This window comes from Geotrypetes seraphini, chromosome 12, assembly GCF_902459505.1.
Source record: "Geotrypetes seraphini chromosome 12, aGeoSer1.1, whole genome shotgun sequence".
Classification (NCBI taxonomy): Eukaryota; Metazoa; Chordata; class Amphibia; order Gymnophiona; family Dermophiidae; genus Geotrypetes; species Geotrypetes seraphini.
Genome location: NC_047095.1, coordinates 20673070 through 20696783, shown reverse-complemented (window position 1 = coordinate 20696783; position 23714 = coordinate 20673070). Strand labels below are relative to the sequence as shown.

Below are 23714 nucleotides of genomic sequence, written 5' to 3'. Positions count from 1 at the left end.
CAGAAAGGCTGCCTGCACCAGGCTTTTCCCTCTCACACAGCCCACCCCTTTCTGATAGAAGTTATGTCGGAAGAGGGCAGGCCAGATTAGAGGGAAAGGCCTGGTGTAGGGCTGCCACCAGCTGCAGGGCCAAAGATTGACTTAATGATAAGTCAGGTGCAGGGGTAGCATCAAGCTGTGGAGGAGGAGTGCAGAGAAGAGGAGGGGCATGAAGTGGGCTGCATATAATTAAGGCATTAGCTGTGATTAACATACAGCCCTAAAAAACTTTGGAAAAAAAATGGTTACTGCAGTCTGTACTCATCCATGGAAGTATGGTTCCTGAAAATGTTCATGAATTGCAAAATCACAAACGAAATGTTCATTCTTTGGGAAACTAGAGGCTAGATTCCAGCACTGCCTCAAAACCACAAAAGTGAACAATGGATCCTATTGGGAAAATACATTAGGTTCCTGCATGGGGCAGCATTGAGTAAGGCAGTCCCCATTTTACGAGCAACCGATTTAAGTTGGACTCGTACTTACGAATGGGAGTCCTGCTCTACCTTCAATGTCCCAACGCACCCCTCTCCCTCCCCTCCTGAGTTCCAACACACCCCTCAATCTTCCTCCCACCACTGTGCCCTAAGTATGTGCCTCCCTCCAGCGGGTGTTTACCTTCTAGCCAGCTCCCTCCTCCTTCCAGAAGCAGTTGTTTCTCTGCACAGAGCCACAGGCAGTAGCTCCTACGCACATCCCGTGGCTGAGCCGGAATTCTTCCCTTTGACATCAGAGGAAGCTCCTCCCACATCAGAGGGAAGGTTTCCGGCTCAGCCACAAGTTTGTGTGCAGGAGCCGCTGCCCACGGTTCTGTGCAGAGAAACTGTGGCTGGAAGGAGGAGGGAACCAGCCAGAAGGTAAATACTTGCCAAAGGGAGGCACGTACTTGGAGCAGAGGAAGAGAGAGATGAGAGGGAATAATGTTGGATATGGTGGTGGTGGTGGAGAGGGAACAGTGCGATGGATGTAAAAGCGATGCAAGAGGGGTCTCAAGGAGGTGGAGAAAGTGGGAAGAATACTAGGATCTGAGTTACATACAAATTCAACTTAAGAACGGTTTAAAAAACGCAACCCATTCTTAACCTGGGGACTGCCTGTAATCCACTTTCCAGATGCTTGGGAGCCATATCTGGAAGCAAACACCTGACCACGAGGTGAAAGGGAAAACAAAGAAAGCTATTCTTCAGCCAGTCTACAAATACATCAGCGGAAATGAGGAATAATGGTAGCAATTGATGCACCTGCGGATTTGAAAAATTGCACACTGGAAACATGGGAACAAGAACAGACTGTAAAATCAATACTTCTGGCTTACTACATGAGATTTCTCTTACTTCTGACCATGTCTTCAACACAAACCCTTAACAGGACATGTGTTAAGAGAATTAAATATTTAATAGCATGGCTATGTTCAGAGTATTATGGCATCAAGTTAAAAAAACTAGATTTTTTTTCACCAGAACACTATTTATAGCAACAAATGCCTACACGAGTAGTTATTACACCTTTTCAGCGCAATGTGTTGTCATGTACTCCATGAAATACAAGTGGTCATATACACCATGAAATACAAGTGGTCTAAAGCTACTTTATCCAAACTATTCATACAGTAATCTAAAGTTGTATAGTTATCTAAAAAAAAGTGACACATAGAAACATGATGGCAGATTAAAGGCTAAATGGCCCATCTAGTCTGCCCATCCACAGTAACTATTATCTCTTTCTCTCTGAGAGATCCCATGTACCTATCCCAGGCCCTCTTGAATTCAGACACAGTCTCTGTCTCTACCATCTCTTCTGGGAGACTGTTCCACGCATCTACCACCCTTTCCCTAAAAAGTATTTCCTCAGATTACTCCAAAACCTATCACCTCTTAACTTCATCCTATGCCCTCTCATTACAGAGTTTCCTTTCAAATGAAAGAGACTCGACTCATGCACATTTATATTATATAGGTACTTAAACGACTCAATCATATCTCCCCTCTCCCACCTTTCCTCCAAAGTATACAGATTGAGATCTTTAAGTCTGTCCCCATACGCTTCATCACGAAGACCACACACCATTTTAGTAGCCTTCCTCTGGACCAACTCCATCCTTTTTATATCTCTTTTTGAAGGTGCGGCCTCCAGAATTGTACACTAGAGTTTTGTACAGCTATCATGCTTACGACCCCTTGACACAGGTATTTAGCCAAAACACGAGCCATATTGGGACATTTATTAAATTATGCTGCCTCCAAAGACTCTGCATTTTTGTTTCATCTATGGCAATCTACACTACTATTGCTTCTTGATTTTTGTGTTGCTGTTTCCTTCTGGTCTGCTTGGTTTGTAGACTATGAACCAATAAAAAAATACCTGAACATGTATAATCTTTTACAACATTATACAGAATTGGAAATAACTCTAGATCAGATGCAAAAGTTAGAACAAATTTATGTTAACTGTATGTATTAAACTGTCCATAGAATGTAAAGCCATTTTCCTATGGTACATTATGATAATGGAATAGAGCAAAATGTTTTTGCTATCTACAGTCAAATTCATTACATGAATGCAAGCAAATGTTTGTACTTTAAGTTTCATTTTATTAAAATCAGTGTAAACAAACTTGAAGAAGGACATGGCAATTTGCAAACAGCAAGACTAGAACAAAAAAGTCTTGCTCTGCTCCTTCTTCTGGCCCCCCTTCGCCCAAAGGGGGACAGACTGACCCTGGTTTCTCTTGAAAGTCCCCCACTAGCACTGGCCTGGGGTCCTCAAAAATTCATAATAAAGTCTCACTCCCAATTCAAAACTTCAGATTTATAAAAGCTTTAATGTAAACTAGTATATCTGTAACAATGTGTTTATATTACATACATACCATACCCGCTAGGGCCACCAATGTAGTCTGAACCTGGGTCATGTTCCCATTCTCAAAGAGATCATTTGCTTCAAAAATATCATGTGGCTTCATTCCATATGCTTGGATGGCCTTAATAAAATTCCCAATATTCTCCAACTAAAAAAAAACAAACCACACATTAGTATTACAGAGGAACCTTGGTTTACGAGCATAATTCGTTCCAGAAGCATGCTCGTAAACCAAAATACTCATATATCAAAGCGAGTTTCCCCATAGGAACTAAGGGAAACTTGCTTGATTCGTTCCCACCCACCCCATCCCCCGAGGCCAGCGGCGCTGCTCTACCCCCCAAGAATCGGCATTGCTCCCCTCCCACTCATGAAGGCCACCCCCCCGGTTTGTTTCACCCCCCACATGATCCACCTTCCTTCCCCCCCCACCCCGCCGCGATCTGGCATGCCCCAGGCACCCACCCACCCGATCACATTCCTTACCCCCATTTGGCACCGGCACCAATGCACAGGACATGCTGGTGCCCGAAGATTTGCCTTTTTCTTCGCGCTGGGCCTCGAGCATCTGCGCATGCTCAAGGCCTTCAGGTTCCCGAAAATCTCGGAGAGAACAGGAACCCGAAGGCCTTGAGCATGCACAGATGCTCAAGGCCCAGCACGAAGAAGGCAGATCTTCGGGCACCGGCATGTCCTGTGCCGGTGCCAAATGGTAAGGAATGTGATCGGGTGGGTGGGTGCCTGGGGCATGCCGGATTGCGGTGGAGGAGTGCGACGCGAGCAGGGGGGGCACTCGTAAATCGAGGCATGCTCGGTTTACGAGACGCCGGTTTTGCAAATGTTTTGCTCGTCTTGCAAAACACTCGCAAACCGGTGCACTCATAAACCAAGGTACCTCTGTATTATCACTTTACATCTAGCTGTCTTATTTTGTTCCACTATCACGCATGACAGAATTAATGGAGCAATGTTTTATGCTCTTTGTGGATCTGGGAACTTGGGAGCTGGCTATTAAGCTAAAGCTGCACAGCTTGGTTGAAAGCCTGCAAAGCTGGGAGTTAGGCCAGCAACAAAGCACCAGCCTGAACAACCTACCATCTACTGGAGGCAGAAAAAATACTAGTGTTTTCCCATAGAAACCACTGGAAAAGATAAGTTTCTCCACCTCCATTTGCTGATGGGAGGAGATAACATCCACTTGTTCAGGACAGTATGGTCCAGACGAGGAAATTTACCATATATATACTCAAATATAAACCAAGATTTTTAGGCCAAAAAAGGGCCCAATTGGGAGGGAGGGGGGGTCTGTTTATATTTGAGTCATCCAGCTGTGCATCCTCACCAAGACCCAACTGCAGGTCTCTGGTGGTCAAGTGGTAAGCCGGGATAAGAGCAACCCCTCCTGTGTCCTGTCTGGCTCCCAACCACACCAGAAAATGCTTACCTTGCATACATACCCTGGTGGTCCAGCAGTGAACCAGGGCAGGAGCAATCCTCCTACACTCCTGATCCATGCAGAGCTGCTAAAGGAAATGGCTGCTGTGAGTTTCTGAGGTTTCACAAGGTTGCAGAAGGAACTCGCAGCAGCCATTTCCTTTAGCAGCTCTGCATGAGGCAGGAGTATAGGAGAATTGCTCCTGCCCCGATTCCCTGCTGGACCACCAGGGTGGGAGGAATGTCGAGTGGTGTGGAGCCGGCCAGGACAGGAAACAGGAGGGGGGTTGCTCTTGTCCGCTGGACCACCAGGGCTCAAGGCAGGCCCAGGGGAGGCCTACAACAGGTCAGGAGGGGGCAGGGAAACAGAGCTGCCAACCAGGACCATTAAGAACAGTGGTAGTCTGGAGCTAAAGGGGAGGAACAATTAGGAGATAAGGAGACACAAAGGAAAAAGCGGAATGTGAAATTTGTGTACTCCCCCTCTTTCTGGCAGGTACTAGGGGCATGGCCTTCCCCCCTTTTCACTGTTGTAGCCTAATAAAGGGTATGGACTGAGAATGTAATGCTTATTTAGATTCATATTTAAGTTTTCCTGCTCCATATTTTTACATAGATATTGTTGAGTGGATAGAAGAATGTTAAAGCATACCAAAATGAAGGAAAAGAAGCAAAACAGAGAGCATGTAAGCTCTTAAAGATAACAGATAATGATCTACCAAGCCAGCAACTGGGGGGGGAGGGGGCGGTGACGCATGGAAATGTGCCATCACATTTTTTTCTAAGTAGTTTCCTAGTATTGCATGTAACAAGTTTCTTTGTTTAACCTTTTATTTTAAAGAAACAAATTTTAATTTTCAAAAATTTCTTACCTTATGCCAATTTAATTTGGATTCATTAACTTTTTTTACCGATCCAGGCTGCAATTCATTTATAAGCCTGAAAAGTAAGAGTAGCATATACACATTACCTCCCAACAGCACTAATAAAGATGAGTTGTAACAGTCTGGGTAAAATTTATTACTGTGGTTAAGTCAATGCTAACCAAGATTTAAATGAAAAGGCTGATGCAGAAAACTACCATGAGCCTAAACACACACTTATTGAGCATGTTATTTGAGCAATCCAAAGGGACTGTGGGTGGGTATTAGCTTGTATGAAAGTCACAGCCACACAGTGCATCAAAACAGAATGCTAGCTTCATTAGTATCCACTAGTGCTGCCCGATTCATGAAAAAAAATTTCGATTCAATTCAGCCTATTGAATTGGTTTTTCGATTCGATTTTCCTTCCCAATTGGGTGATTTTTTGTTTTTTTTTTCCAAACATCCTAGTGGGTTTATTGTATAGCCTCTTCACCCCCTTTGCCTTCTCCTAACCACACTGGCGCTGTGGTATAAACAAAATCAACAAACAAAAAAGACTTTTCCTCTCTCTGTTAAATCCTAGCTCACGTTTGCGGTCTAACACCAGCTCTGGCAGGATACACATTTCAAATCTGACAAATTGTAATCACAAAACAGAAAATAAAATTATTTTTCCTATCTTTTGTTGTCTGGTCATTATTCAAATCTTGTTGGTCCCAGGCTCTGGTTGTCTTCTGATAACTTGCTTTCCAGGGTCTCCTTCTTTCTCCATGCTAACCATCCACCTGCCATCTCTGTCCCCTGGCATCTTTCCTTTTTTTCGTCTCCCTCCACAGATCTACCTTTCTTAACTACCTTTTCATCCAGCATCTCTCCCTCCTTCCCCACCACCCCAGAGTCCACCATCTCTCCCTTTCTTTTCTCAACTACCCTCCTATCCAGTATCTCTATCCCCCCTCCACACCATCCCTTGTGTCCAACTTCTCTCCCTTTCTGTTCCTTCCCTCCCTAAATCCCATTGTCCATCATCTCTCTTCTTTTCCTCTATTTTTAGACCCATTATTTCTTCCCCCCAAAGTCCAGCATATGCACGTCTCTTTGAACCCCCCTTCCCTCCATCCCTCCGTGTACTTGTACACCAGGGCCCCCTCCCTTGAAGGTCTGTCCCCCCTGAAGGCCGGCACCCCACCCCTGAAGGCCTGCCTGTCCCCCCTGAAGGCCCGTCTCCCCTCCCTTGAAGGCTCATCTCACCCCCTTGAAGACTCGTTCCCCCCTTAAAGGCCTGCTTCCCACTCCTGAAGGCCCGCCTGTCTCCTCCCTTGAAGGCCTGCCTGCCTGTTCCCCCTGAAGGCCTGTCTCACCCCCCCCACACCGAAGGACTGCTCCAAAGCTGTTTGCAAACATCGCTAACACCGCGATCTTCTGTGCAGGCTGCTCTTCAAAGGTAAAAAGGTGCGGGGAAGCGGGCGCCAGTGGGAAACCGGACAGCAGCACTTCAGGACTGACCCTTCCCCCTCGCCCTCTAAAGCAGGTACGGCAGCGGCCGGCCAACAAGAGCAGCGCTGCCGCTCCTGCTTTAGGGGGGCGAGGGGGGAGGGTCAGCCGAATCGGGAAGCTAATTTTTTTTTTTTTTAATTTTAAATTGATTCGAATCGATTCACCCGAAGTGAATCCGTGAACTGATTCGAATTGTGAATCGGGCAGCACTAGTATCCACTTTACTGAACATGACCCCCCACACACACACACACACCCACAAAGGGGCTTTTAACACACAATGGAAAAAAAATAATAATAATAATTTTCACCAGACACAGGATAGCTTAACCTGACAGCTTTCTATACTAGCTCTCCCCTCCACTCCTCCCCCAGTATTATTTAAAAAGAAAAAAAAAAAAAAGTCTCCTTTCCCTGATATCTTAACGCCATTCACCTTGGCCCAAAATATTTAAAAAAACCAAACAAACAAACAAAAAAAACCCCAACAAAACCACCCATTTTCCAAGATGTTCAATGTCATCCCTTTCTCTATCCAGGATCTGAAACAGTCTGCCATATAGAAGTGGATATTTCCTTCATCTGGTAGTATCCACTGAACAGAACCAGGCGCTTCCATTTGTCAAGATGGCAGTGCCAGAAGTATGAGCAAGTAGGCATCATTTCTGCCTCTTTCAGTTATGGGAGTCCAAAAGGCCTGGAAAAGGATTGGGCTGCCACTAGACATCAGGGAAGGCCCATGTGGGTGTGGAGATCAGGGCTAATGCACCCCTCCCCCTGTTCAAATCAAATTACCACTCAAGCATCAACAAGGTAGCTAACATTTTACAATGAGCTGTGAATTATGGCCACAATTTGCATGCTCATTGTTTATAACATGCAATGGTCTTTCTGGGTTGCTAATTTCACTGCAGAAGCCATATGCTGATCTGGCTCTATGTATGAGGCTTTCTGCATCAGCTTGTAAATTAATCACACACAATGCAACTTTAATGCTATAGTAATTTCTATCTATATCGATAGATAGATAGATATATTTATTAAATTTTTATACAGAAGCAACCATAATGAAAAAACAGATTCACAAAACAGCTAACAGTATAGCTAATTACCAGAAAACTTCACATAAATCTACAATGTGAATTCCCCCAAACCCTCCTCCCCAACCAAGCATCCCAAAGACTCCCAGGAAAAAAAATCAGCAAGCAAACAGAGGTTCTTGGCCAACGCCAATCCAGAACGAAAACAACAACACAAACACAACAAAAAAAAAAAAGGGAAAGAGGGGGGACGAAAGGAGGAAAAAAGGAAAATAGTATTCAAAAGGTATCTAAATCCAGTGGTATAGTAATTTCTTACTCGCAGAGGATGATGCCATTCTTTAGACCCTGTTGGAAATTTGGACCAATGCTCTTGCCTGTAACCTCTTCTATCCAATGACGGAGATCCTCTTCTATCTGTAGGTCATATTTCTGAGCAATCTGTAAGAAGTGAAAACAGATAAATTCCAGTGCCAAGTTCAAAACATTTTCTATAAAATATCACAGGCGACACAGAAGTTGAGAAGGAGGAAGGTAACAAGCAGACCGAGTTCATCTCACCTCTCCTGCTGCTAGGCTCAGGCCAACTGCTTATACCTAACATGCCAGTATTTGTCAGGGATAGGAACCATCTAGACACTTGGTCCTTGCAGATGAGACATTCCGATAGTAGCTGCCTCTGTGTCTGCATTGAATAGTACTTTGAGAATTGGTGGGAAACTGTGAATTAGTGATATTTGCTAGATGGTCACAGGCCACAAACAGGTCAGGTTTTCAGGCTACCCCTAAAATTTATGAGAAACTTTCAGAAAGACTACCACCAACTAACTCTCTTGTGCATATTAGGGATAGCCTGAAAAACTAACATTTATGGCCTTCAAGAACTGAAGGCGAATACCACTAGTGATAAGCTTGATAGATAAAAGCCTTTTGAAGGAAAGTCTACAAAAAGGCATCGACTTGCCAGGGAACATTATCCCAGGGAACATAATCCCAGGGAGGGATTAAGGAAAGTCAATCGTCCATCCACTCTAGATTCTGTTGGTTTTTAAAAGCTCATACTCTAGGTCTTTCACTGTATCTTATTGCTTACCATTCTATACTCCCTTTCTTGCACCTTGTGTTCCATAAATGACCATTGTATGGTCCTACTTGGGCCCAGACGTGACCAATATGAGCAGACTAGACCTTTTTTTTTTAAGCCCCAGCCACTTGGAACAAACTACACACCAGCTCTCTCTGGAGATAAGTTATCTTTTTAACAAGGTTTAATGCATTATTGAAAGCCTGAATTTTTACGCAAGCTGTCTGCAGATCATTGTGACTATGGGTTATGCTGTCTGGGTGTGGGAGACTATGATGTCGAGGCATGCTTGGGTGGAGACATGATCAGCAGCGACAGAGCAGTCCACGATTTAACGCTTACTACGCATCGAGGAGGTGAACATCCGACACCGTGCCATGCCTAGAAGGTGAGTAATGTTTGTGCTTCTTAGCTTTCTTACATGATGCCTTCCCCAATGGATGAGGCATGGAGGAAGATGATGACTAGTCCTGTCTCCAAAGAGAGTCCGATGATCAATGCTCTCTACTGTCCATACATGCAGTGTCGATGCAGGTTGTGCATGGATTTCAAATCTCCTGCTATACCCAATGTTGATGCTGAACCAAAAAAAGTTTTTCATACTGGAATCAAACTTGTTTCCTCTCTTGCATTCGGAGACAAAGGGACAATCGAAATGTTAAGACCTAGGACTCTTAACACACCAGTTATGGGGATTGGAACCTAAAATGAAACATAGAAATAGACAGCAGATAAGGGCCACGGCCCATCAAGTCTGCCCACTCCAGTGACCCTCCCTATCTATCTTTGCGGATAGATCCCACATGTCTATCCCATCGGGCCTTAAAATCTGGCACACTGCTGGCCTCAATAACCTGAAGTGGAAGACTATTCCAGCGATCAACCACCCTTTCAGTGAAGAAGAACTTCCTAGTGTCACTGTGCAGTTTCCCGCTCCTGATTTTCCACGAATGCCCCCTTGTTGCCGCGGGACCCTTGAAGAAGAAGATGTCTTCTTCCACCTCGATGCGGCCCGTGAGATACTTGAATGTCTCGATCATATCTCCCCTCTCTCGACGTTCCTCGAGTGAGTAGAGCTGCAATTTCCTTAACCGCTCCTCGTACGGGAGCTCCTTGAGTCCCGAGACCATCCTGGTGGCCATTCTCTAGACCGATTCCAGTCTCAGCACATCCTTGCGGTAATGTGGCCTCCAGAATTGCACACAGTACTCCAGGTGCGGTCTCACCATGGATCTATACAGTGGCATAATGACTTCAGGTTTACGGCTGACGAAACTCCTGCGTATGCAACCTATGATTTGCCTTGCTTTGGATGAAGCTTGCTCCACTTGGTTTGCAGACTTCATGTCTTCCCTGACAATCACCCCTAAGTCTCTTTCTGCTTCAGTTCTTGTTAGAATCTCGCCATTTAGGGTGTAAATCTTGCATGGTTCGATTACATAGAGCAGTGTTTCTCAACTCGTTCCTGGAGTATCCCCTTGACAGTCAGGTTTTCAGGATATCCATGATGAATATGCATAAACTTGATTTGCATACACTGCCTCCATTATATTTCTTTCATGTTTATTCATTGTGGATATCCTGAAAACCTGACCAGTAAGGGGGTACTCCAGGATTGAGTTGAGAAACACTGACAGAGTACATTTCTTGAAGCCACTCAGCACTTTCATCAATATAGAGGGTAAAAACAGCCAACACAAAGTCAAAGGGCAATGGCCGGGGAGCTTGAGTAAAGTGTACTGAGAAACTTCGACGCTGCCTGGGATGAAATGGCCCTAACTCCAACACAAAAAAATTGACCAAACTGAACCAAACTCAAGGGAAATGAAAAAAAAAATGAATTGAGGAAAGAAAAAATATTGGGAAGATACAGAAAATGACTTCTAAGTTTGATACACTGAGGAAAAACTGAAGACAGTTTCTTGGCTTCACAGAAAACTAAGAATTGATGGACCACAAGCAGACATCAAGCGTGAAGGCACCAGCACACACGTGGTATGGGCAATGCTTCAAGTTTTAAAGTGATAGTGCACTTGACAGCATCTGTACTGGGTTCCGTGGAGGACATAACCCACATGTGAGAATATATACCTAGTTGTCATTTTAGAAAATACATACTGGATTGTTCCAGAGAGCATCACACAATAAAGTTTCTCTCTTTCTACTACAATATAATTTTAATTAATTAATTAATTTAAAAAATACCCCTCCTTTCTGAGTGCACTACCAAGACCCTCATTGCCTCACCTAGACTACTGCAACCTGCTTCTCACTGGTCTTCCACTAAACCATCTCTCTCCCCTTCAATCTGGTCAGAGTTCTGCTGCATGTCTCATTCTGTCAATGTTGCTATGCCCACATTACCCCTCTCTTAAGTCACTTTATTGGCTCCCTGTTTCCACATACAGTTCAAACTCCTCTTACTAACCTACAAGTGTTTTCACTCCACAGCAACTCAGTATCTCTCCTCTCCCCCCACACTTCCCCCAGGTACTCCACTCATCAGATAAGTCTCTCTTATCTCTACCCTTCTCCTCTACAGTCAACTCCAGACTCTGTCCCTTTTTCCTTACTACACCATATGTATGGAACAAACTGCCCGACTTGATACGTCAAGCTCGGTCTCAGGCAGTATTCAAATCCAGGCTCAAAGCCCACTTCTTTAAAGATGCTTTCAATTCCAAACTCCAACCCACCTTCTAAGCACCAATTATCTGTCTTATCATTCCCTCTGTAATTTCCCTACCTGAGCACATGTACCTTCTTATCCAGTTTGTGTCTGTCTTGACTAGATTGTAAGCTCTTTTGAGTAGGGACTGTCTCTTCGTTTGTCTACTAGCGCTATAGAAATGATTAGTAATAGAATAAAAATAAGGAAATTTGTATAAAAAGGTTGATCTTACAAGCAGCTAGGAAAAACAGTCAGTGGACAGGTTGGTCAAGGCAATTAAAAACTTTTACAAAGGAGGGAAAAAAAAAAGATTAAGAGTAATTAATTTACAGTATTGCTCTTCAGTTTTGGTCTAAAATTCTTCACATTCTAAAAAATATTAAAAAGAAGTGTTCTTACTATCTAATGTTTATTCCCACACCAACAAATGTTTTATAGACATTTGTATTTAGAAAGCACAGACCTGATATTTGCCAAGTTAAAATGAAAAGATCTTTTTTCCCTTTCAGAGTTACATATTTTTGTCATAAAAACTGAGGACCCCCTTCATCTGAGGAAACTACTATATAGTTCAGTAGTTCAAGAAAAAAACAGGCAAGCAACAAGGAAACATTTAGATCAAAAGAATCCATTTTGAGAAAGGAAGCAGAAGAGGAAGTTTTGAAAATAAAGAAAAATAGACAAACTGAAGAGTTTAATGCATAACATCAAAGTCAAAGAAAACTTTATTCTTGGCAGACATTTTCACCGTATTCTCTCTCCTCCCCCTTCATCAGCATCCTGGCAGAGCCATCTGGCATGCTACAAAAGCAGGAGGAACTAGGTTTACTAGGTTCCCGACATAAGCCTCCTTACCTTTTCCTCAAGGTTTCCTGCTTTAAAAAAGAGCAAAGCCATAGGGGGCAGTATATAGGTTGCTTACTTAGTTTTAGTCTCATTCAGTACAGAACAAGCAAAAATTACCATACATAGCAGCAAACATAAGTGAAGGGTGTCTTATCAAACGTTTAGGAAATCTGTGAAATCTTATTTGTATGACAAATTTGCTTAAGAAACCTCTTTTGTGAATTCTTCCCCTTATCAAATGTTTAAGGAAACTTGTGACATCTCTTTTGTTTGACAATTTTGGCTACAGAAACCCAACCATATTAGTTATATAATTCCATTTGTATTTTATCTGCATCTGGCAGATTCTCTTTGTTGTAAATCGCTCTGAACTGTTGAGGTATAGTGGTTATAAATAATTTATTATTATCATCACCAGCCAGTTTAATACCAATTCAAGAAGTCACAATCTGCAAACTGTACTTAAAAAGTCTGTTATCAGCCCACATTTAGATCACTATGCTTAGAAATTTTACTCAGGCACCTTGAATTTTTCTTCTCCTCAAATATTGCTTCTCCTCACACCTGCTGATGTGGCCAGATATTAATTGTCCAAGCCAGAGGCAGGTTTTAACAGTATCAGAATAACTATTTCAAATTCTGGACCTTCAAAAAAGAAACAGGATGAAGTCAGTCCAGATCAGTGGTCTCAAACTCACAGCCCACCAGGTACTATTTTGAGGCCCTTGGTATGTTTATCATAATCACAAAAGTAAAATAAAACAGTTTCTTGATCATATGTCTCTTTAGCTATAAATTACAATATTAAGACTTAGCCAAAAGGAAATATTTATAAACTATAAAGAGTTTTACCTCATGTAAAATTGTCGTTTCTTCACTAAGACATTAACTATTTTTTTCTGAGGCCCTCCAAGTACCTACAAATCCAAAATGTGGCCCTGCAAAGGGTTTGAGTTTGAGACCACTGGTCCAGGTGGTAGCTACTGAAATATGTCAGTGGTCATTGTCAGTGTATGGTGACAAAGATCTCCATATATATTGTATACACTTTGGAAGAAAGGTGGGAGAGGAGAGATAAACCTCCATGGCATAAACACACTAAAGGCGAGTATTTCAATAAAAAGGAGTGTGAACAGAGACTCGAACATAATCTAAGGAAAATACTTCATAGAAAGGGTGGTATATCTGTAGGATAGTCTCCAGGTGTTGTTGGTGAAGATGAAGACAAGCTGAATTCAAGAAAGCATGGACAAGCACAGAAGATCTCTAGGGGAAAGGAACAGAAATGGTATGTATGGGCAGACTAAATAAGCCATTATGGTCTTTATCTGCCATCAGTTTCTATGGTCGATAAAGAAAAAATACTCTTGCTATAAATTCTCCTGCCAATGAAAGGGTTTTCATGCAAAATTGATCAGAGCAAAGAGCTGATCTTTAACATTACCAAAAAAAAAAAAAAAACAACCCAGAGGAAAACAGAGGCCATAATGGCCTGTCCAGCCATACCAACTGCAAAGCTTTTTTTTCCTCTCCCATCAGTGATTCTTTGCTTTCTTGAATTCAGATTGTCATCGCCACTGGGAGCTGGTCTACAGATACAACTAGGGCTTTTTTTGAAGAGGTACTCGAGAGTACCGGCATCTTTTCCATTGCTTGATAAAAGTGACGCAGGTTCTGCACGCTCACTGCTGCCTTTTCACGGATTCTGCGATTAGTTGTAGGGGGTCTGGCTAGTGTAGGGTGGAGCCCCTCAGTCATCACCCAACTCCTGAAAAACAGCCTGGTATTCAAGTACCAGCACTTTTTTTTTTTTTTTTTTTTAACTAGGGGAGGGGGAGACAAAAAAAGAGAAAGGAGTGCACTGCATATAACACTTTCCATATAAAAAATTAAACACAGATTCAGGCATAATTACCTTCCAGGCTCCTGTGGCCCTTTATTCTCTAGTCTTCTTTCCACTGTAGAAGGCCTTTATCAGATGCATGAAGATATTTAAAATGCATTACCTGCCTTTATTGCACATAATGTATGTTATATATTTAGATCTGCTCCCACATGCTTTACGATTAAACCTTAGCCATCCTCTGAACTGACTGTCTCTTTATACATTAGATATTGTGAGCCTATTGGGACAGAAAGGGAAAATGCTTGAAGTACCTGTATGTAAACTGCTTTGAGTATGGTTGTAAAACTACAAAAGGGCTTTATACAAACCCCAATTCCTTTCCCTTTATATCTCTTTTGAAGAAGCAGTCTTCAGACTTGCATAAACTGTCTCTATAGTGGTCATGTCACTGGAAAATGCACATTCTCTGCAGACTTGAGCTTGTTTTTATTTATTTGGATTTATTATCATGTCCTCCCAGAAGAGTTCAGAATGGGTTACAAGATTACATACATAATAAGATATTAACAGGGCATAACATACTAAGGCATAGCAGGGTATAGTAATGTAGAGCATGAAAGTACATTTTAGGACATGATAGGACAATACATAGAGGAGCATGCTATTCACCACTGCCCTCAGATATTAAGTTCTCTCTGGGATTTCAGGGGCCACAGTGTAGAATTTGCAGGAGCCATTAAGGAAGCCACTCAGCACTGAGCAGCAGTGCCAAATTGCGTGCCTGCTCGTGCTTCTCAGCAGCCGAAGACACTCACGGCAGTCAGTTAACAGCGGGGCAGGAACTTGGAAAGTTCGTTCCTGCCCGCTGCACCTCCACTGCTTGGCATTAGAAGTATGAGGCTAGGACAAGGAGGGCGGCAGGGTGCTGAACTTGGGAGGGAGGGAAGGTGCAGAGTCTGACGGGGGAGGGAAGGAAGGGGGCTGGGTGCAATGTCCGACATGGGAGGGAGGGAAGAGTGCTGGGTGCAGTGCCTGGAAGAAAGGGAGTTGGGTGCAGAAGCTGACAGGGTAGGGCACTTGAAAATTAAGCCGCCCGATTTATATTCGAGTCAACCATTTTTCCTCCTTTTTTGGGGAGAAAAGGGGATCTCGAATTATATTTGGATAGACTTATATTCGAGCATATACATCTTAAAGTTATACCCAAAGAAAGTGATCTTGTAAAAACAATTCACTGAGATTATGTAAAGTTACTACCTATGCACAGATTCTATTAGTTTATCAGATGTCTGTAATAGAGACTGATGCAGAAACTGATGTTGATGAAGACAATAGTGTGTTATATTTATTGTTACGTGAGCCTGGTACCCATATTGAACATGACATTGCTAATCCAGTAGCTGAGACAATAGAAACTGATATGGACACTGAAATACTAGCAGGAGAAGCAACTATTTGCTCTCCTAGGAGTAATTACACACAAAAACATAGAGGATGTCCCCCAAAATATCTGACAGAAAACTATTTATTTTAGTACAGGAAGTTGGTGTGTTTGGTCTGTGAGGAAATGTTGATGTGAGCGCTCAATTGAAGATAGTACTACTAAGTGTGTACTGTTTTGACAGCGACAGTGGCATGCTTAGGAATGTCAGGACCAATAATGAACACAAAATCAAATTGATGGAATGTCAAGATGACATTTGTTTCAGCTAGGAGAGGTGTAAAGGGGTGAAAAAATATTCCAAAATGGTCGGTTGGGGGGGTGACAGTTTGGTTGTGTTTCTTCTAACTGTTGTGAGTGTTTGGTGCTTGGGCCGGAGTGTTGTATGCTTGCAAATGGGGACTAGTTATGTGTTGGTGTTTGCTCTGAGCTGGTGGGTGGCATATGTGCAACTGTATGTGCAAGGCATGGATCATGTGGGACCTGTTTTTATTGTATGCTCTTTGCCTGGATAAGTCCTCATAATGGGTCTGAAATTTATGTCATAATGTCAAGGGGCTGAACTCACTGCAGAAGAGACTGGGTTTTGGGAGTTTTTTTTAGGAGGCCTAACGAATTAAGATGCAGGTAGGGTTTATGCAAGACGACTCACTTGTTACCTTCACATGAGAAACTTCTGACACAGACATTATCCCACTATCCTATTTGCTTCTAATAAAAACAGCATAAGAATACTAATGGGGTTGGAATATTAATTATCACAGAGTTTACTGTGAGGTCAAGGCTACTCTAGCTGATTTATGTGGCCATTTTCTGCTTGTGAAGGTGGACTTGGATGAGCGTCTCCCTACTTTGGTAAAAGTCTACATGCCCAACACAGACCAGGGAATTTCTTTTTTAACAGATTTAGTATGTAAAATTTTGGATTTTAGGGAGAATATTTTATTGGGCAGAGTTGGATATGATAGACTTATAAGATCACGAAGGCATAGAGAAAGTGGAGAGGGACAGATTCTTCAAACTTTCGACAACTACAAGAACGAGAGGGCATTTGGAAAAATTAAAAGGGGACAGATTCAGAACCAATGCTAGGAAGTTCTTCTTCACCCAATGGGTGGTGGACACCTGGAATGTGCTTCCAGAGGGAGTGATAGGACAGGGTACATTATTGCAGTTCAAGAAGGGATTGGACAATTTTCTGAAGGAAAAGGGGATAGAAGGGTATAGATAGAGGGCTACTATACAGGTCCTGGACCTGATGGGCCGCCGCGTGAGTGGACTGCTGGGCATGATGGACCTCAGATCTGACCCAGCAGAGGCATGGCTTGTGTTCTTATGATTTCAATCGAACCTGTGACCCCACTGTGGATAACTGCTTTGGGTGTTCATTATGCAGCTAGAGATAGAAAATGTCTTTAAGAGCTTTTTGGGGCAGCTTGGATTGGAGGATGTCTGATGTTTATTCCACCCCAGTGAAAGGGATTATACTTTATATTTAGCCCATCCATGGTACCTATTCGCAGATAGATGTGGTTTTTAGAGCAAAGTTGTTTTTCTAAGGTACACAAAGTTCATATAGAAGCTCAACTTTGGTCAGATCATACTCCTGTTTCTTTATATTTTGTCATGCTATCCAGCAGAGACCAAGGAGTGAAGCACTGGAGTTTACCAGACACATTTCTCATGGATCCCCTTTATTTTGCTATGTTGGAAGATGATATTAAAGAGTACATTGAGATAAATGATACTGCGGAGGTCAATCTGGTTATACTGTGGGAATGTTTCAAATCTTTTATGCAGGTAGCATGTATCTCTTGCAATAGCTTTTGGCTTCATTCTTGGCTTAAGATGTGTCTCCGGCTAAGGGCCAATATATCTAGATTAGAGAGACCACATAAATTACAGTCTCAGTGGGGTGCTGTGCTGGCAGAACTTGAGGCTCGGAGGAGAATGTTAAAGGATTTAGATTTGGAGCATATCGCAGAGGTCTTCTTTAGAGTCTTGGCAGTAGTTTTTTTTGAATGGGGGGATAAGGCGGTGAGGATGTTACCCAATAAGCTTAAGAAATGTTAAGCACAGAATACTGTTTTATGGGGGCGTGATCAGAACGGGGATGCTGGTTACTGTGGATGAGGCCATTAGCCAAGCTTTTGTACAATTTTATATGCACTTGTATTAGCCCGATAAGGTAGTCTCTTCTACTGTGTCAGAACAGCATTTGGCAGGGATTTATCTTCCCACTCTGGCCCCCAGCACTAGGGATTATCTATCCTCAGTTATAACAGAGGAAGAGGTGCTTGAGGAGGATTTCTCACCTTTCCTCTCGCAAAGCCCAGGGTTTAGATGGATTCTGGAATCCGTTTTATAAAATGTCTGTAGCTTTACTCAAGAGCCTGTTACACACGTTTAATTCTTTATTGGAGAAGGACAGTTTACCTCTTTCCCTCTGCCATGCATTTGTTCGCTTCCTAAACATGGGTGAGAGCCACATAGCTTGTGGTCAACCCCAAGGGGGGGGGGGGAAAATATTGGTCTGTAGGAGGCACAGCTGTTTACCTAGATTTTGGCCCTGCACCTTCAGCATTTCTTTCCTGATCTTGTTCATGGGGATCAATCAGGATTTATTCGATAGTCAGCCTTTTAGATATTCGGTAATTGTCTTTTAGATATTATTTGGGTGGCCCGTCCGAGGTTTTCTCTGACTTTCAGTGGTGGATGCGGAGAAGGCTTTCAATAGGGTCTCATGGCCTTTCATGATAGCTAACTTGCAGAATTTTGGGTTTTCTGAGAATTTTTAGAGATGGCTTAAGTTGCTTTACAAGGACCCAGTGGCTTGTCTTCATATCAACAGAGACTACTGGGTCTTTTCCACTGTGTAGAAGCACCCATCCCTCTCATTTTTGCATTAGTTATGGATCCCTTAGCACAGGGGATTCGAGACCACATGGCCATTCAGGGCATCTCCGTGGAGGGTCAAGAGCACAAGTTGTTGTATGCAGATGACTCATTGTTCATGCTGACCGTCTGCACTCATTACAAGCAGTACTGGATGCTTTGCAACAGTATGACCAGATTTTGGAATTTAAAGTTAAAGTCTTGAGTTTTTGCCTATTATTACCCCCGACTTCTTGTTGGTTACATTGCGAAGCACATTTAATTTTAAAATGGGCAGCACGCTGTATTTGGGGATATACATGTCTGTTGATTTGGGGAATATTTTGCTCTGTTATCCCCCATTACTTCATTGGGTTTTTGATGACCTAGATAGGTGGAAGGGTGTTAATGTTTCTTGGGTGGGAAGGTAAGTGCAATTAAAGTATCTGTGTTGCCACATTTTCTTTATTTTTTCCCTAAGGCTTTTTTAAACAAACTGCAAAGTTGAGTTTTTGCTTATATACGTGATCGCGGCGGGAGATCCGATTTCCTGTCCTATTATAAGGCAGTTCAACTCAAGAGGCAATCTGAATGGGCAGCTTTTCCAGAGAAGCACAGAGTTCAGCTGAACAGGCTTTACTGGGTTTCCTCTTCTTTCCCTATCTGTCCTGGATGGCTCCAGTAGTCATGCGCCTTACAACTCAGATGGTTCTCTATGGAGCCTCCTGTATTCTTAAACTGTGGTGTGCAATTCGCATGTCTGTTACCACACCAACAATGGTTTTCTTTTTGTTTAGTTTTTTTTAAACACTTCTATCCAACATGCACCAGGGTTTGTGCCAAGATAATGCGATGGTCTTTGCCTTCTGGGCTGGGGATTGCGACTATTGAGACAACTGATGGTTCAGGTTACCTTTACTCCTTTTGGAGGAATTATGTGATGAATATAGGCTTGATCATACTAATTTTTATTATTGTCAGTTGAGAGACTTTATGCATAAAAGTGGACTGGAAGCTGGGAGATCAGGCCTTGGTAAAGATCTTCTAATGTAGAATTGGTGTAGGTCTCATCTCCCGGCTTTAGAAGAGCTTGCTATTTGGAGTTACGAGTGGAAATGGGAAGACTTGTTAGGCACTCAGTTGGAGGAGTTGTTGGGAGGCATTGTACTAGACTGTTGAAAGTCTCTATTGCATCCAACTATTTTGAACATGCACAAAGTGTTGTTCAAATGGTATTATACCCCTGCTCGCCTTAAAGCATAGTTTCTGCTGGAGAGGATGTGCAATGGGAGAGCACCTTTGCTCATATTTGGTGGGATCGTATTAAAATGCAACGATTCTGGAGTATGCTTGCTCAGTTGCTGCAGGAATTTTTCTAGACAACTGTTCCCCTCAAGATGTTTTCTTTTCTTCTTAATGGTCAGTCACTTTATCAGGATGTTTGCACGCCTTGGTGGTGACTGCAGCTCACATATGCTTAGCTGCTTTTTGGAAACAGACAAACTCCTAATAAGGACCATGTGCCTACCAAGTCTAAAATTGAATGCTACAAAAAAAAAAAAAAAAAAAAGGGACTCTGTGGGTCATTTACAAGCAATATGGAAGCCTTACTGGTTGTGGAGGAGAATTTCTTAGGGGTCTTTTTGGGGTCTCCAAGCCCCTGTGGTTTTTTGGGGATTTGGGTATGAAAGGAGAAAAGGGGGGCCAGGAAGGATTGTGGTGTTATTACAGATGATTTGTATACTTGTCTGGTTTTACAGTTGGCAATCAGTCTGTGTATGTTTCATGTTTAATAAAGTGAAATACAAGTTAATAAAATAATTTTAACACATCAAAAAAATGTTAACAGATGTAGTAAGATGCATTCTTAACATAAATTGACTTCTAAGGCAGAGGTTCTCAGCCCAACCCATTAGGCAAGATCTGGAGGAGGGGAGACAAATCATTCATTGCTATGAATACAGCTGCTATCAGCCTGTGCTTTTAACTTGGAGGGAGGGTAGGTAGCTGCCTGTACTCAAAAATGGCCACAGATCCTATAATAAACCCAATGGGTCCACCGGCCCCACTGTCTGAGAAAGGAATCGCCAGAGACATCCAAGTGCTCCCCAAGTTGGATGTCAGGAATAGTCCGTCACAGGAAAAGTGTCAGCTGTACTGAGCTACCTACTCTTGCAGGTCTTACAACACTGGCCGACTGGCATGTCCAGCCACATGACTGGAACACTGACACCTGCCTGTCAGCATGGGCCCACTCGTGACCCAGGATGCCAGCATTCCTGCCGACCCATTTGCTTGCTCCTCCGGGTGCGATGTCTCTCTAAAGCTGCAAAGGCAGCTTATATTTAAAACAAGGGCTGCACACTTCATAAATGGGAATCCTCAGCATCCCTCTATTAAACCAGGGCTGTGAAGTCGGAGTCGGAGGAAATTTCGGGTACCTGGAGTCGGAGTCAGAAGTACAAAAAAACTGAGGAGTCGAAACATTTATCTACCGACTCCATTTTTGAACTTGGCATACCAATCACGAGCGATTCGTTCAGCTATAGCACCCACTATATACACAGCACAAATGTTGCGAGCAGCTTCTGCAACCTTAGAACCTTGATTAAAAGCAAAAAGAAGGTGGTGTCGAAAATGCTCATTTCTCTCAACTTGATATTCCATTTTAACGATCTGAAAATAACCAGTGCTGAGGAGTCGGAGGAAATTTCGGGTACCTGGAGTCGGAGTCTGAAGTACAAAAAACTGAGGAGTCTGAATCGGAACATTTATCTACCGACTCCACAGCCCTGTATTGAACCCACAGTATCCAAGCCAGAATGTAATTTAAATAATTTAAGATCATATTTTACCACCAAACAAAATAGCCTCCACACAAATGGCCCACAGCTAATGAAAAACTAAAAGCCATGGAACTTAACAGTGGCCCGCTATGCTTAGTACAACAGCTGATCTAATAATTTCAGAGCGATACTAATTCTTAAGCAACTTATCAAAAATGTCTCTATCATATCAACTACTGTACAAGGTCATAACTGAATTACATGCAATTGCAGTCCAAAAAAATAATAATAATTTCAAAGAATTGCCCCCTCCCTGATGGTCTAATGGTGTATTTAAGGCAGGATGTAGAAAAAGCACAGTTACTTACCGTAAGTACCGTTGTTATCCAGGGATACCGTTGTTATCCAGGGACAGCAGGCAGATATTCCCACACATGGGTGACGTCACCGACGGAGCCCCGCAGCGGACAGCCTCGAAAGCAAACTTGCTTGAAGATCTCGATCTTTCGAACACTGTACCGCGCATGCGTGCGTGCCTTCCCGCCCGAACTAGGGGGCGCATCTCCTGAGAGGATCCTCAGTTCAGATACCTAGCCAAGAAGCCAACCAGGGGAGGTGGGAGGGTTGTGGGAATATCTGCCTGCTGTCCCTGGATAACAACTGTTACGGTAAGTAACTGTGCTTTATCCCAGGACAAGCAGGCAGCATATTCCCACACATGGGTGACCTCCAAGCTAAGTAAAAAGGGATGGAGGGAAGTTGGCAATTTACGAAAAAAGATTTTGCAAAACAGATTGGCCAAAGTGGCCATCCCTCCTGGATAAGGAATCCAGACAATAATGAGAGGTGAAAGTATGAACCGAGGACCAAGTGGCAGCTTTGCAGATTTCCTCAATGGGAGTTGATCGAAGGAAAGCTACAGATGCCGCCATAGCTCTAACTTTGTGGCCCGTCACTCGACCTTGCAGAGGAAGACCAGCCTGAGTGTAGCAGAAAGAAATACAAGCAGCCATCCAGTTGGAGATTGTGCGTTTTGATATAGGACGTCCCAACTTGTTTGGATCAAATGAGATGAAAAGTTGAGGAGATGTTCTGTGAAGTTGAGTGCGTTGGAGGTAGAAAGCCAAAGCACGTTTACAGTCCAAGGTATGAAGAGCGGCTTCTCCAGGATGAGAATGAGGCTTTGGAAAAAACACAGGTAGAACAATAGACTGATTGATGTGAAATTCTGAAACAACTTTAGGTAAGAATTTAGGATGAGTACGGAGGACCACTTTGTCATGGTGAAAAACTGTGAAGGGTGGATCTGCAACTAAAGCTTGTAGCTCACTGACTCTTCGAGCAGAAGTGAGAGCAATCAAAAACACAGCTTTCCAAGTGAGATACTTGAGGTGGGCTTTGTCAAGTGGTTCAAAAGGAGGTTTCATAAGTTGAGCTAAAACAACATTGAGATCCCAAACCACTGGAGGTGGTTTAAGCGGTGGATGAAGATTGAGAAGTCCTTTCATAAAGCGAGAAACGATAGGATGTGCAGAAAGGGGTTTTCCATCCAAAGGCTGATGAAAAGCAGCTATAGCACTAAGATGGACTCGAATAGATGTAGTTTGAAGTCCAGATTGTGATAAATGGAGTAAGTAGTCCAGAACGGATGTCAAGGAGGAAGATCTGGGTGGCAAGTGACGTGTAGAACACCAAGCAGAGAATCTAGTCCACTTCTGGCCATAACATTGTCTAGTTGATGGTTTTCTGGAAGCAAGTAAGATATCTTGAACAGACGGAGAGAATTGAGAAAAGTCTGTTATGCAGAAAGGTACCAAGCTGTTAAATGTAGAGACTGCAGATTGGGATGAAGCAAGGATCCTTGACTCTGCGTGAGTAGAGAGGGAAATACTGGTAGGAGAAGAGGCTCCCTGGTGCTGAGTTGACGTAGAAGGGAGAACCAAGGTTGTCTGGGCCACCGAGGAGCTATCAGAATCATGGTGGCATGTTCTGACTTCAGTTTGACTAGAGTCTTGAGAATCAGAGGAAACGAGGAAAAGCATAAAGGAACTGATTCCTCCAGTCCAGTAGAAACGCATCCGCTTCGAGACGTTGAGGGGCATAGATGCGGGAGCAAAATTGAGGCAGTTTGAAGTTGAGAGGTGACGCAAACAGATCTATCTGTGGAGTTCCCCAACGGGCAAAGATTTGGCGAAGAGTAGGAGAATTGAGTGTCCATTCGTGAGGCTGTAGAAGACGACTCAATTTGTCCGCCAAATAATTGTGTTGACCCTGAATATAAACAGCTCTGAGGAAGATGTTGTGAAGAATTGCCCAATGCCACAATTTCAGAGCTTCTTGACAGAGGGAGTGAGAGCCCGTCCCTCCCTGTTTGTTGACATAATAATAATGCTTGAGTACCTGATTGTTAAACCGCTTAGATAACCTTGAT

The 23714-nt window shown here is 43.1% G+C and overlaps 1 protein-coding gene across 1 annotated transcript in view; it reads right to left on the bottom strand.

The window, feature by feature from the left end:
* CNN3 (calponin 3) overlaps positions 1–23714 on the bottom strand; it is an 81953-nt gene that overhangs the window by 36791 nt on the left and 21448 nt on the right. The window contains exons 2-4 of the mRNA XM_033915576.1: positions 8055–8176; positions 5205–5271; positions 2909–3046 (exon numbers count right to left, since the gene is read on the bottom strand). Coding sequence (XP_033771467.1) covers positions 2909–3046; positions 5205–5271; positions 8055–8176 — 327 coding nt within the window. The remainder of the gene's footprint in view (positions 1–2908; positions 3047–5204; positions 5272–8054; positions 8177–23714) is intronic.